The sequence below is a fragment of the Oenanthe melanoleuca genome, chromosome 8 (assembly GCF_029582105.1).
Source record: "Oenanthe melanoleuca isolate GR-GAL-2019-014 chromosome 8, OMel1.0, whole genome shotgun sequence".
Taxonomy (NCBI): Eukaryota; Metazoa; Chordata; class Aves; order Passeriformes; family Muscicapidae; genus Oenanthe; species Oenanthe melanoleuca.
Genome location: NC_079342.1, coordinates 28,203,321 through 28,218,309, shown reverse-complemented (window position 1 = coordinate 28,218,309; position 14,989 = coordinate 28,203,321). Strand labels below are relative to the sequence as shown.

The 14,989-nt window shown below is 42.3% G+C and overlaps 1 protein-coding gene across 20 annotated transcripts in view; it reads left to right on the top strand.

Moving 5' to 3' along the window:
- RASAL2 (RAS protein activator like 2) overlaps nt 1-14,989 on the top strand; it is a 162,764-nt gene that overhangs the window by 78,676 nt on the left and 69,099 nt on the right. For 15 of the 20 annotated variants that reach the window (XM_056497376.1, XM_056497375.1, XM_056497374.1 and 12 more), the window contains exons 2-3: nt 1,847-1,974; nt 9,871-9,994. In XM_056497376.1, the coding sequence (XP_056353351.1) occupies nt 1,847-1,974; nt 9,871-9,994 (252 nt within the window). Of the gene's footprint in view, nt 1-1,846; nt 1,975-8,650; nt 8,882-9,870; nt 9,995-14,989 lie in introns of those variants that run through there. The other 5 variants (XM_056497386.1, XM_056497383.1, XM_056497382.1 and 2 more) reach the window with 2 other exon arrangements.

Sequence of the window (14,989 nt, the reverse complement as noted above, 5' to 3'; positions counted from 1 at the left end):
GGCTCATGTGCTGCTGTTTGGGAAGCCAGGGTTGAAGCAGGAGCAGCACTGGTTTTAGTTTACATCTGGTTTGGTTTTTGGTTGGACACAATGATAAATGTGCAATTATAAAAGTTGCAATTATGCCAGAAATCTACCTGGAGGGTTCATGTCTATGAAATGGACTAATGCATAACTTGTGGGAGAGTCTTTTGTGCTCCGGGAGTTTGCACAAATGCACTTTTGCTTCACAGAGCTTATGATGGTTTCCCTTCATTATGCTTACACTTGGAGTTTTGGGCAGTTTTGAGACGCGCAGCATTGGTTGTCACTCTCACAAACTGAGTTGTGTCTGAGAAGTAGCAGTGTGGAGCCTGATTCTGCATCTCAGCTTCCTCCCTGAATTATTTTACCTGACATTAAGGGCACAAAGGTGTGCTTCTTTGTTATTCAGAGCAGTAGGAGCCATGCAGCCCTCTCCTTTTTCTTGCTTAATGGTTGCCTATTTCAAGCACTTTCCTGAATGATCACAAAAATCCTAACGAAATATGAGGTTGAACAAGGCACTGAAAAACATCTTCCAAGTCTGGCTCTAGAAGCTGACACATCACTTGCAAAGCAGAGGCAAAGTTGCAGGAAGAGAGCATGAAGATGCTGCATGAAGATGTTTTTGATAAAAAGGGGGCACTTGGAGGGTCTGCAAAGAGGGATTCCTTAGTCCAGGTTTAACGCTGGTGTTTGGGCTGGCTCTCCCTGGAAGATGCTGGGTGATTGAGGATTCGCTGGCCTCTAGTGGTGATGCTTGGGAGGAGCTGCAAGAAGCAGCTGTGTTATCTCTGTGCATATGCTAAATGTGCTAAAAGGCAGGTAGTGCTACAAAACGTTTCAGGTTTGAACACTCAGTTTGCTCCTGAAACACTTAAAGGAGGTCCTGGATTCCTGTGCAGGAAGTCCCTTGGTTCTTGCAGTGTGTTTTAGACCCCTAGGACTTGTAGGATCTACAGTGTCTACATTGAGAATGGATGATTTTTCAATTATTGCAAGTAAACTGTACAGAACTAGAGTGCGAGATAAAAATGAAACTTAGTCTTAAAAAGCAGCCAGAACTTAATATCAAAACTTTGTAAGTTATGTTAGAATGGTTTGGGTTGGGAGGGGACCTTGCTAGTAGTGACAGGCACTATGTCATATGCGGCTCAATCATGAGAAACTTATGGGAAATTTATTTTAAAATTAATTTTAATAGATCAGGGCTGGGACCCAAACAGGTTGGGTTATGGTTTGGTTTGTGTTTTTTGGGGGGTTGTTTGGGGTTTTTTTAAAGTATGAGTATTTGTAGCTGTGTTGTCTGTGGCTAAATGAAAATGCACAATTTCATCAAATGGATTCCCCACCAAAAGGTGCTAGCAAGCCCTGCTCGATTATGCCCATCCCTTTGAATTTTTCCTTCCCTTCTTCAAGCCTGCCTTCCTTGATCCCTGTCTTCCTTCCTATATCTCTCTATCCTTACTCTCAAATAATCTACTTTATTAAGATTTAGAGTACATTCAGGGCCATACCCCTTTGAACCATGGTGGGAGAAGGGAGTGGAAGGAAGATTAAGTTTTCATAAGAGCTCTTGGTTTTTTCAATATATTTCAGCCTTTGACAAAGACATTTATATTCATCTCTGGTATTGCCATTTTTGTAAATAAATATTTGTAGCACATGGGTGCCTCCCAGGATTCCCATTTTGCCTTTGGAAGTTCTGAAACAGGCTCCACTAAGCACAGAGTCCAGTTTTGGTTCAGATCTCACTGCAGAACTCTGAAAGCAAAGAAGGTGGTTGATGCCATGTGCTAACAACATCGTGGTTTTCTGTTCCCAGATGTGAAAGGACCACCCACCCACAGACTGTCCTGCGGCCAGTCCCCCTACACTGAGATGACAACATGGGAAAGGAAATACTGCATCCTGACAGACAGCCAGCTGGTGCTGCTCAACAGGGAGAAGGAGGTGAGACAAGCTCACTGCTGCCTCAGTATTTGCCCTTTGGCTTTTATTGGTGAAAGGAGAAGGCAGGTTTCTTCATCTCCCCTTTATTTCATTCACCAATCCTTTGAAACATGTGCAAAGGGGAAAAGGGAATTTAAAAGGAATTTCTGTACTGCAGGAGTGACAAGACACTGGAGCAGCTTGCCCAGGGAGGTTGTGGATGCCCCATCCTTGTAGGAATTCAAGGCCAAGCTGGATAAGGCCTTGAGCAACCTGGTCTAGTGGGAGGTGTCCCTGTCTATGGCAGGGGGCTGGGACTAGGTGATCTTTAAGGTCCTATCCAACCTCTCACCATTCTATGAAAAGGGGAGCTAAGCTATCCTGTGTATGGATGGCATGATGCACACAATCATAATCCAGCTGGCCCAGATGCTGGTGGCATGAAAGAGGTGACAGCAGCCAGAGTGCAAACTCCCTCCTGGAGTTCTGCAGCCTGTGTTTGTGTGCCACTGTTTCTTCCTATGTTACTACTTCTTTTAATGGCAGTTAAAGCCACCACAGGTATGTAAACCTGCCTCTTTATGTCAGTGCAGACATAGAGGTGGGAAAAAGAAAGGCTTTTTATCCACGAGTTTTATTCTAATACTGTAGTTCCCTATATTTGGAGATGACCTGAATTTTTGTGGCTTTTCTTGATTCTTTTGAAGCTTCTGTATATGGCTGTTACAGACTGCTAGTGAGACCTGTTTCTGGTGTAGAACAGAATATTAGTCAGCTGTGCTCAGGTTTATTTGCAATGAAATATTGCCTTGCATAGAGGGAGTGGGAGGAAATGGTTTAGAGAAAGACTTGAGTTATTAGAAGGGAGCAGTGTTAATGCTGATGTGTGGGAGAGGTGATCAAACACAGGCAAAATGGAAGGCCCATTAAATGGTATTTGTTTACTATGTAATTCCTTTTCTAGTCTGACAGGACTGACACCTGAGGGATTGAAGCATGCACTTTAGAAACTTAAGGAGATGTGAGAATCATTCCTAAAACTGTGCTGTAGCAGCATAGCTGGACCAAAAGGATGCATCTAATTAAAGAAATGTAATTGAAAACAACAATGGCTCATATCACAAATACTTACCTAAAGGTGGTAATCATGCACTTAGGGGTTCTTTTTCTCCTACCACAGACAGCTGAAAGCATTTTGCTGGGAGTAAGATGAGTCTTTTGACTAGATCCTGAGGAGTAAATGTAGGAAGTCTGATGTATCACATCATTATATTCTGTGTTTAAATAGAGTTTTTTTTTCAGAAGCTGAGAAAATTCAATATCAGGCTATAGAGGGCCTGAGGTTTAAGTGCAGCAATAACCCAAGAAAGTAAGCAGTAGTGTAAATTCTTTCAGTGTGCTCTCAAAGGAATTTTCCTGCACTACTCAGTGAGAAATAGCTTGTTTTGGGAAATGCTGCATGCAGATGGGCCAGGCAGACATGCCTGTGGTGCAGGTGCTACTCTGCATGCTGATATGGGATTTGCTTTAGAAGCCTGTAGCCGGAGTCAGATTTGCCATTCTGATTTTCAAGTAATTTGTGACTACTTTCATTGTGAAATGAAAGGAAAAAGGGAAGTCCTTGCAGAGCCATGAGTACTCAGTAGGAAAATAAGAGGTTGGTTTAGTCTTGCTTCTGTGAGGCTACACAGCAGTGTGCACAGTCCCTTACAGAAACATACAACATGTGGAACTGCCAGTCAGGAGAGAGACACAGGGCTGATACTCTGGATTTACACCTTCTTCTAATTTTTCTGAACCAGGAGGATCCCTTTGCAGCCTTCCTGAGAAAGGGGAGGGGAGGCAATGCAGTTAAATTTTTCTTGGCAAATCATTCAGAGCTGAAAGAGGTTCTATGAAATGTGATCTAGAAACAGGAGGGCACAAAGGCCTGAGGCAGCAGTGGCATGAGATGCTTGTCAAGAGCCTAAAGATGGAAAAGTCTGTACAAGGGGCATCATAAAAAGCTCCTGGGTGGGACCACCAGTGTACAGGGAGCCTAAGCCTAAGCAAAGCCCTGGTGAACAAAAAAGAGGGAGGTCACTTTAAGAAAAAAAAGATGATTATGTTTAGAGTAAACTGGTTGGAAAGGTGATGCTGGAGGAACTGTTTAGTTGACTCAAACCAGGCAATAGGAAACAGGAGCAGGAGAGATTGCTGCTCTAAACATGGTCATTACTGATAGAGTGAGCAGATCAGAATTCCTTTGGGCTGCAGAAGAGGACCTTAAAAAAGTGTTCAGGACAGAAGGACACCCACCAGTGAGCAAGAGGGTGTGGGGGAAGAAGGAAGAGATGGCAGCAGCAGAGTGTCCTTGCAGCCCAGAGGGAGCACTTGCGTCATTGCAAGGCTGACATAACTTGGAAGGTGTAAATCTGAAACCTTTCATTTTGTTCTCTGTGCGTTTGCTTTGTTACTTCATGGAATAAAATTCAAGAAGCTTGGCCTGTGTGAGTCTGGAAGAAAATGTGTATATACACTGCTTTGTAAAATCCTTCTGCAAGTATGTGTGTCCAAGTCAGAAAATGAAAAACATATATAAAATGTAAACAGGTAAATGGAAGAGTTCTCCATTGTTTCAGTTTTGGTTTTTTTTTCAGTTAGTGCTGCTAAAATACAGCATTATGAATTGCAGATTTTTAAGACTAAGGGAACACTACAGAAATAAACAGTGTAGTAGAGAATTAATTTCTCATAGCGCCCCATCACTATGGATTTATTGTCAAGGCAGTTTGAATGAAGTATATGCATGAGAAATTTTGTGATGTGCAAGAGCAAGAGTAGGTTGAAAATCAGAGGCCTTTTGAAGTGCAACTTGATCCAAAAATACCTGTAATTACTTAGACAAAAATAGTCTGGCAGTATCATCTTGTGTAGCATAGAAAAACATTAATTACTTGACAGCTTGTCAGCTTTATAAAATGAGAATAGGTGAGACTGAAGAATGAAAATTATTAATGAAAGGAAGAGATCAATGCCCAAAAAGTAAGTAGAAAGAAAATTAATCCCTGTAGGAACGTGAGAGATGACTTAGCAAATAAGGAATCCTGAGTTACTGGAGATATGCAATTATTACAACATATCCCAGTGTGATAATATTTAATAGCATTTTCTAAGACAAGGAGAGCAGACCTAGATTGATGCCCATACAAATCAGGTATTTCTTCTACAAGGAAGAATTTCCCTATCAGGAAGGTGTAGATGTTTTTATCTGCTCTGAGAAACCTGTTTCATCACATGGGAGGAGCTGTGAGGGTACAGTAGAAGTGTCTGTAAAATCAGAGCCATTTAAAACAGGGAAAGGGAATGAGTGTTCATGAAGAGTGGTTCCAGACAGACAACACTGTGACAAATGGCTGCTCCTGGCTTTGGGCTGCTTTTAGATGGGCTTTGTCAGCAACTGCAGAATGTTTTAGTCTTGTGTCCACTTAGAAATGAAGATGAACAACACTTTTCACTGTGTTAGACTCTTCCCTCCCTGCACCCAAGCCTCACATTTCTTCTTGGATTTAGAGGTGTTTTTAATCAAGGGCAAAGGATAGCAAAGACCAACATTCCCTGTGACAAGATCTGCTGCTAACTGCTGCTGGTGGCAGAGGCCAGCAGCAGCAGCACACCTGAGATGTGTTTTCCTACTCTTCCATCTCCTGTGACTGACACCAGTAGTGGTTTGACAGTGGTGATCCCAAAGGAGCAAACACCCCTGCGTGGGGCCCTGGGGAAAGTTCTTCCCAGATCCCACTGCCCTCCTCCAAGAACTTGTCACATTGGTGGTCTTACAGCAAACATCTTTCACCTGTAAATAAGAGTTTGTCAAAGCTTGAAACCAGCCATAGGATAAGATTTGCCTCAATTCCCAAGCAAATTTAATTATTTAATTTCCAAAAGCCCAGAGAAATATTTGTTGTCAACATTTTTAAGTGGATTTCTGTGTCAAAATTTTAACTAGCTTCTAACTTTCTGAAGGAAGGTAAAAATTAAAATGAAATATTCAACTGTTTTTCAGACATTATTCCAAACTTCCTGACTGTTAGATCAGAAGAGTCTGCAAATTCTCAAGTTTATGTCTTGAACCACTCTTTCTGTTCTTGAAAAACTTATCTGCAATAAAGACTTTTTTGTCACCTGGTTTTTTTAAAAGAGACTTAGTGTGCCTATAAGAGACATTAAATGCTTAGAAAGCTCTTACTCTTGTTTATTCTGAAATCCCCTCATCATCAAGCTGCTAGAAATCCCCAATACAGACTCTTTATACTTAAAAAGTATGTTTGGTGGCAGGTGAACTGGGATGCTGTTCAAGGATTTAGAGTCTGAGCTCTGAACCTATCCTCATTAAATTGTGATACTTGTTACAGAAATGTGACTTGTGTTGAAAATGGTTAAGATTGCTGAAATGGTCAGCATCTGGACTGTCCCTATATACCTTTTTGTCACAGACTTAACACTGCTCAGATCCCAGTCCTGAACCAGCAGCTTCAACATGTCATCTCAGGGTCAGAGAATTCCCTGGTTGGTGAAGTTTCAACAGAGGAAGAAGAGGATAAAACTGAATGGGGAAGAAAACAAAAGAGCTGCAAGGCTGAATCACCATTAGAGTCCTGACTCTGCAAGGCTGTGTCATTCTCTTCAACCCTGTGCTGAACTGCTTGCTGGAGTGCCAGGGGCTGGATGAGTGTTGGGAAGGTTGCAGTTGTCTGCCTTGGTCTTCACATGGTATTTATTTGTGCACTTCCTTGTGTTTTGGTTCTTCCCAGCCATGAATCCATTTGTCCAACCACAGAGCACTTTATACAACTATTTAAAATATGTCTAGTCCCAAGAGATGCAGAGCTGCTGACCAAGCTCATTTTACATGTTCACTAAGCTGTATTTTTTTTAGAGCAGGCTGGTCTCATGCTAAGCAATAAATACTGGTCCTGCAGTCTTTGAGTTAGTTCTTTTTGTCAATACAAACTGAAGCTATGGTTTTGGAGAAGTTTTTCTGTAACAAAAACATTTTTAAGTCAGACTCAAGGGGATCTTTTTGAGTGACTTTGCTGCTTTAGTCTATCTTGTCAATTAAATTGGAAGATGTATATTCTCTGGTGTAGAGCAAGTGATATAGCATTAAAATGTTGTTCCTTTTACAGTTTATGGAATTATTGAGTGAAATAAATCATAGCAGGTTTTTCTCAAGCCACTAAACACTCAAAAAAGCAGTTTTTGCTGGTGTGGGCTGTACTGCTCTAGGACTGCACAGCTACACCAGGGGACTACTTTTAGTGTGTATCCTGAGCATGTGCTCCTGCTCTGGGCAAGTGCTTGGTCCAAAAGAGCTGAGTGACCCAGAGCTGGGAGCTGAGCCCTGCTGCTAAGGACTCAGTCCCTGCCTGATGGCCAGTCCTGGTTCTGGTGTGCAAAAGCAGGTTTCTGTTCACTGCTTACTCTACTATACAGCAGCCTGTGTGCTTCTCCCAAGGGCTCAGAGGATGTTGTGTGCAGAATCAGGCCAGTCACAGGGTCCCCATGGCTAGCCAGGCTGACATCAGGGTGACAGTAGTGGGATTTTTTTTGTGTCAGTGGATTAAAAGAATGTTCCTGTCAATCCATGTCTGAGAGCCCACAAAGGTACTGAAGTGTGCTTGGCAAGAGAGACTAAGTTCGTTTCTCAGTGGGAAAAAAAAAAAGCCTAATAGTGGGTAAATCAACCCTGCATTGACTGTATTGGTCTAGAGCAAGCAGGTAGATGTAGGTGCAGTGAGTTCACTGTGACAGGAGTGTGGCAAGGGTTTAAGGAGTGCTGAGGCAGATGAGTGGTATGACTGGTAATAGCTGATCTGGAAATAGGGCTCACAGCATCCTACCAAAAATTTGCTGAATGAAATCAGGAGAGGCAGAGGATCAGGAGAGTGTTTAGAAGGAAATAAGACTAAATGGTGCCTCCAGATGAGAACTGAAAATTTAATATGTAAATTTGATGTAACAAATGTGGCATAAACCAACAAAATTAGTCACTGTTTAACTTACTGATGTGCTTTTGCAGAGAGATTATATAGCTGTAAAATCACCAGAGAAGACAATAGTCTGGTCAGAATAAGCACCAGGGGTTTGGGAAACTTGTATTGAAAAATGGGCAGTGTTCAAAGGAGACAAATAGACCAGGATAGTAATAAATAGCATTAAAAACTGACCTTAAGGGGATGCTAAATGCTTAGAAATCAGGAAATGCCAGAACTAGTGCGCAAGAGCCCTTGTAGCGTGCAGCCTGTTTCTAAAAAATCCAGTATCTCTGAGATCTTTTATAACCTTCAGTGCAAATGAATGATAGCTTTTTGTTTGCTATGAACACTCATTTTTCAGAGTTGATTTAATATATGAAAGGATAAGCAGTGCAGGAAATAGGACAGGGGCTTCTATTCCTTTAGGTGCCAGTGTCTTATTAAAAGAAATTGCCATGCAACATGTACTGCAGTTGTAGTGTTGGAACCAAAGTCCTCATCAAAAGTACACTGAGATGTTTTGTGCCTCTCTCCAGTCCCTAGCTGCTGAATCTCCCTCATCCTTGAGGTTTCTTCCAGCTGTTGGAAAGCTCGGGGGGCCGCACCCAGCCACAGGTTCCTGGCATGGTAACAGGCATCAACAGCTGTGGTTGCCCCCAAGAGAAGCTGCGGTTGCCACCAACAGAAGGTGTGGTGACCAGTACTGCAGTTACCTGCGTGCCTGCAGTGGTGCAACTCTCTGGCTTGGAGCGACCACACATCCAGTGGTTCCCCAATCCTGAGCTCAGTTGTTACCTGACCATGCAAAGACCTGCTGGAGCATAGCCAGAAGCGCCATGCTCAGGGCTGTTCATCTTTGGAGGAGGCTCTCTGCAGCCTGGGGCAGTGTGCACAGCACCTTTGTCCACCATGTAGGTGTCGTGAGTTTTGTTTCTGCAAAGTCTTGCGTGCAGCCATCTGAGCAGCAGCCTCTGCCTGGCTTTCCCAGGTGGAAGCAGCCGTGGGTTTGGCACTGGGGAAGCACTTTGGAAAGGCAGGACTGCTTTGTTAGTTGGGATGTCAGAGGCTGCTGACACCTGCTCGTGGCCATTGCTGGCTTGAGTGTGCTCTTCACTGCCACGCTTTCCCAGGGAGCCTCAGAATTTTGTGTTCAGGCTACAAATATCAAACCATGCCTGAGAGCTATTGATTTACTAAAATAAGAGTATTGGTCTATTACTGATACTGAACTGTGACAGACAAAAGACTCTCTAACAATTTAAAGTTAGAAAGTGTATGTTTATTCAGGGCTGGGCAGCAGTGTGAGGTAACCCTCTAATACACACTGCAAAATCACAGGTGGTCACAAAGTTTATTTATTGGCAAAGGATTCAAACAAATACATATTCATAATAACAGCCCCTCCCATCCCCCGCTTGAATAGCTATTAAGCATGCATGATTGACTTCTTAAATTAAGTCTGGGGTCGTTTTTTGAAGGGAGGGGTCTTAAAAGGAAGAATTAAGGCAAGTCTTCCTCACCCTAAACTCTTGACCTTTTCTATCACTGACAATACAAATGATTTCTGGGGATAGTCCAGTTTTTCAAAGAATGGGTTTCTGGTTGCATTTCTATGTTTCTTTGGGTCTGCTTACTAGTTTTGTCTTTTCTCATTGTAAGCACAGCTGAGCAAACATAAAATGACAGACAATCAGTTATTTAAGTTTCAGCTAACTACCTCAGTACTAGAAAACTAGTTCAGTTTTCCTTTTAACTTCTAATTATTTATAGCAAGGTAACTAAAATCCTGGTTTTCTAGATCAGTGTTTAGCTCTGAGCAGATGAAGTCCCCTGTCAGGATGGCATACGAGCAGCGTGGCCGGGTGCTGAGCTAACAGCTGGCGGTGTGCTTTTCCCGCAGGTGTCTGCAGAAGCGATGCCGGAGCCGCACGATGCCTCCCGCGGGCGCTGCCTGCGCCGCACGGTCAGCGTCCCCTCCGAGGGCCAGTTCCCCGAGTACCCGGCAGAGGGGGCCGCCCAGCTGGGTAAGAGAGACCTTGGCCACGGGAAAGAAAGAAAGAAATCGCTGAGCTGCGAGCTCGCAGAGGGCAGCACCCTGCCCGAGCAGCCTGGCTGGGTGTGTAAATGCCTCCAGCAAGGTGACTCCGAACAGCAGGGTTTATCCAAATACCACAGAGATGGCTGTGGGTGCTGGAGGAGCATGGCACACAGGGAGCTCTGGAGGTGTGTTTTTAAACCCACTAGGCACCCTGGGATTTAAAGGTGAGAGCTGGTGGATGCACATCAGTGGGAATGCAGCTCTTGCACATGGCTCTAAGTGGTTCCCACTGGTTTAGAACTGTTAGGTGGTTATGTTTTACCCCACCTCTGGAATTTCCTTTGCTTCATATTTTTGCAACAAGCACCAAATAATAGGTTTTTCTCTAACTTACCTCATGCCTCAGGGTGCAGTTCCTAAAAGAAGCAGCCATCTGCTTGCTGTTTGCTGTGATTATCCATGTTGAAATTTAGGAAAAGCAAAAAAAAATATAGATATTAAAAATGACAGACAAAGGCTCTGTTGCAGTGGTTCCCCAAATCCAGGTTTGGCCCAATTCTCCCTCTTTTCCACCCTATCTGTGGCTGCATAAAAGCAGCATTCCAGCTCTTCCCAGAAAAGAAGGAAGAGGTAGCAACCACACACAAGTGAGCTCTTCCTTCTCTTCCCAGCCTGTGCAAGAAGCTTTGTTTCACATAGGCTGGTGAGACTTAGGAGCAGTCCTTCCCTGGTTCAACTGTGAAAAATGTCACTCCTGGGAGAGTGAGCTATGAGGAATAAACATGCATCTGTAAATAGTAAAGCAGCCTTGATAACTGCTATCAAAGGTAAAGAGCAGATAAGGTATTTTTCATTTCACAGCCTCAGCTGTTTTTTTTTTTTTTTTTTACTAAGGATTTTATTTTGCAAGTATACTGCACATAAGTAAGGAAAATCCCTCTCTGGTAGATAGTTAATTAACACATTTCAACTGTATTGCTTATTTATTTGTACTTGTCAATAGCACTGTTTAACTCTTCCTCATTTGAGGAAGGCAGATAAAGTTCTTTTTTTTATTTCTTAGATTTCAGATTGAAATCTGAAAATAAGCAGGGTAAAGTTGGGGATCTAGGAAGGAAAACTGCAAAATACTTTGAGATGAGTGACATGAAAAGAGCCCTGGCTGGATTTTTGGTAGCGTTTTCAAATGCACCTCTAAATGATCATCTTGTTTTGCCATATGAATAAATGTTCATTCTTGTTTGGAACTAAACCTGATATTAATCATGTTTACATAGTGTTGTAGGCAAAATACTTACTCCAGGTATATAGCTAGTGAGGTGAATGAAGAACTGTATTGCAGCCAGTCTGCACTAGGCAATGAATATTATTTACAGCTACACAAGCTACAAAGACCTTCAAAAATCTAAGGTTTAAATGCTTTCTTCCTCTATACCATGTGCAAAAAATTAGTAGATTTTCTAGACTTCACTGAGCATCTCAATAGCTGGAGATCCCAGTGTTATGTTTTTAAATGGAACCTCGTAACATTCTTGATCTTTCTTGAAGGCTGTAGAGAATAGATGACTCTGCTATTTGGTATCTGCCTTGCTGTGTATTTTGCTTCAACTTAGATGCAAGTGGCATCTTGTAGTGTGTTATTTGATATATGCCTGACAAGATGACATTAAAAGCACAAGATATCTACCTGGTCTTCTCCATGTGAGAGCTATTACTGTAGTGAATACAAATGTCACAGAGTGTGTAGGCAAAACAATTGGGCATGCAATGGGAAAAATTGAGCAATGTCCTTTCTGTGAGTATGGATGGGAGTGAGAGGGAGGGAAGGTCATATATAATCTCAGATTGCAGTGCCTTAGGCAGTTCCCTTGTTCTCACATCCCAGTTAAAAACGTCTCTTGTCATGATTACAGAGTTCCTGCTAATGAAAAAAGTGGGTTGATAGGAAGCAGTGGGAATAGCTTTATGTCAAGATGCTGAGCCAGAGGACACATTAGTGAAGGGAACCATTGCACATCTTTATGCAGAGAAAGAAACAGATGGTGGCAGCCAGGACCTATCACAAGCAGTACAGATAAAAACTGCACTAAAATAGCTTTGGAATGGACACCAAAAGCTGAAAGGCAGCAGAGGCAGCTACAGTATCTGGTAGAGAAATTGCTATGCAGAGCTGATAAGAATATCAAGCTTGTCCTAGGGAAGCATGTGGATAACATGGCAACTGCAGGCCTTACATCTGACAGTGATATCTGAAATTACTCCTTGCAGAAGAGCTCCTTAGGAATGGCTCTAGTGCAGAGGTGAAGGCATAGCAATAACATTTGCTCTTTTCCCTAAGTAAGGTTGCCATACTTCTCTTGTGATTTGCTAATTAGTAGATTTATTTATTAAAAATTAAAAAAGGGGATAAGGCCTTTTTTTATTTGTAGCAATAAAGTTATAAGTTGTCTGAGAATCTTTTTGTTAATGGAGCAAATGGAATACTGTGTGTTCTTCAAGGGCTTTGCATAATCAGCAGTAGCACTCATTCTGCAGATTTCTGTGGCATTCTTTACAGAATTATGCACACATCCGTGGAGCACCATTCCTAGGAAGTGTGTGGGAGAGAAACTACCCACGCTCCATCTGAGACATGGAAGCAAGAGCTGTGTAACTCCCCAGAGTTCAGCATTAAGTCAAGTGTGCTTCACCCAAGGGCTGCTGAAGTCGTTCTTGCTGTATCTTTCATTTCTCACCCTTGCTGCAGGGTTGGCTCAGCTGTTTGGGAGGCAGCTGCTGCACCACCATGGTTACAGTCCCATGTACTAAGATAGACACCAATTTCCACATACTTCAGTACAGCAAGCCATAATTTGTGATGGTTCAGCAGCTGCCAGAGAAGCAGCTGAGCCATCCCTTCTGTGCAGGCAGAAACCACTGTGGTCACCCTCAAACAAGGGCCAGAGGGGCAGACAGAAAAAAAACACAAGATGGAAAGTGACTTGTTTAAACACTGAAAAAACTAATAAGATAATTTAAAAACTGTAACTCCAGAGGCATTCAGCATATGCTGCTAGCTTAACAGCTTGCCCTCTGCTTTTAGGCAGTAGGAGGTTGTTGCTAATGCTGAAATTCTTAATTCCTGTCTGGAAGATAGACTGTACACTAAGTTGTGTCAGCAAGCCATCTGTTAAATATATGCCATAAAATTTCCTTGGTGCATAATTCCCATCATTGTAGTAATACCTCTATGAGTGAACAGGCATACTCTAAATATGTCATTTACTTGCTAGGATTTCATCTTGGCAGCACTTACTCAGAGGAGCCTCCATTCAAGATAGCTAAAAATGTAACTGTAATTTCTTCCTAACTCCAGCTTGACAGCCTCTAACCTTCTTTCAAGTGTTATTTGCAATGGGCCAATTCTGTTACAAAGTGTGATTCAGGCCCTGGAGACCAGCACCTAAATGTCACAGGAAGAGGAACTTGAGCTGGCCCATCTCCATTTTGCCTCTGTTTCTGCTTCAGATCCTGCTCTTTTTCTAACAGGTGTATTTTTTCCTGTTAGGGAGATTGCGTCCTTTTAAAGGATTGTTGTTTGTAATAGTTTGTTGGAATTAGCCCATTCATATAGTAAAAGCATGATTCAGATTTCCACCATTCATGCTGTTTGACAGGCTAGTAGCAGTTGCCACTTCCTTTCCCAAAATAATTGTCTTCTCTCTTGCTCTGCTTCCTTCTTGCCACCTGCTCACTCTAAATGAGAGTTGTTAAGGAGACTACACAGCAAAAGTTTGGATTCTGGCAGCTTTGTGGCATTAGTAAGAGATTTTTTTTTTGTCTGCATATGTGAATATATGAGGAGGAATTGAAAGTGATCAAAGGCTTTTTGCTGCTTTTTTTAAAGTATTAGGAAAGAGCATCATCAGGGAGGGTTTTTGAGATTCTCTGATGCTTGAAAAGGCTAGTGGTAATGCAAATAAATCTTCATTTTATATTTGGAGGTGACATCATGCAAGAAAAAGGACAGTTGAAACAAGTTAACTCGGCTTTTTCTCAGTCTTAATGTGCCTCTCTTGAAAAAAGGTTGCTGAAAGGAGGTCAGAGGTGAAGATGGCCCTTGCATATTTTAGTTTTGTCCTTACCCTGAGTCACTAGCAATGAGAATGAAGCACTGATCTGTTTTGATGCCAGGCCCAAATTGCATTGCTACCAGGTGAGCAGTTAGCTGGGCAGAAATCCTGCCTCTGTACTCTCCTAAAAGTCCAGAGGCTTTGGAATTGGAGTGAGCAACAGAAGATGAGTTAAGCAGTGTCTTGTTTCATTGCTGCATGGTGTGTACCTCTCAAAACAGTTCCTGCAAGTCTCTGCTGAGCCCTCCTGCCTGGGGAGGATTGTTCCAATACCCAGCCCATGCTCTTTCTTCAGGTAAAAACCTGGCAGGAGAGAACAGACAGGAGCTAAAAAGATTCCTGGGGTGATTTTAATAACTGCTGTTTCTAAGACAAAGTTGTTTACAACTAAAACTATCAAAGCTGAGCTTTGCTTTCTGTATATTCCAGCTGGAATGAGTATTTGTGATGAATGAAAAAATAGATTTACTCTGTGCTCACCACATAATTAAGAGCATTGTACAGTAAGAGCTAGGATAAGTAGCTGAAAAGGGTTACTAGTTTTAGAGGTGGGAGAGAAAGATAGTTTTGGAAGAAAAAGGATTGTTTTGTGACCTGCTCAGTGGAAGAACCTGCAATGCACCAGTTTTTACACTCAGTAAAGATTTTTATGTCCCACTAAGATTTATTTAGGAGATACGCAGGAATTTGATATAACGTAAGTCCTGTAACTTCTAAGAAAACTGTGTGCCAACAAGAGGGCTGTCCTTCACTCTCTACCACTCAGCTTGGCCTACAAAGATTATCTGTTAGAAAGTAGGGATGAAAAAATGCAATTCATAGCTCTTCTATGCCTCATCTGTAGGGATTTATGATATGTCTTGATGAAG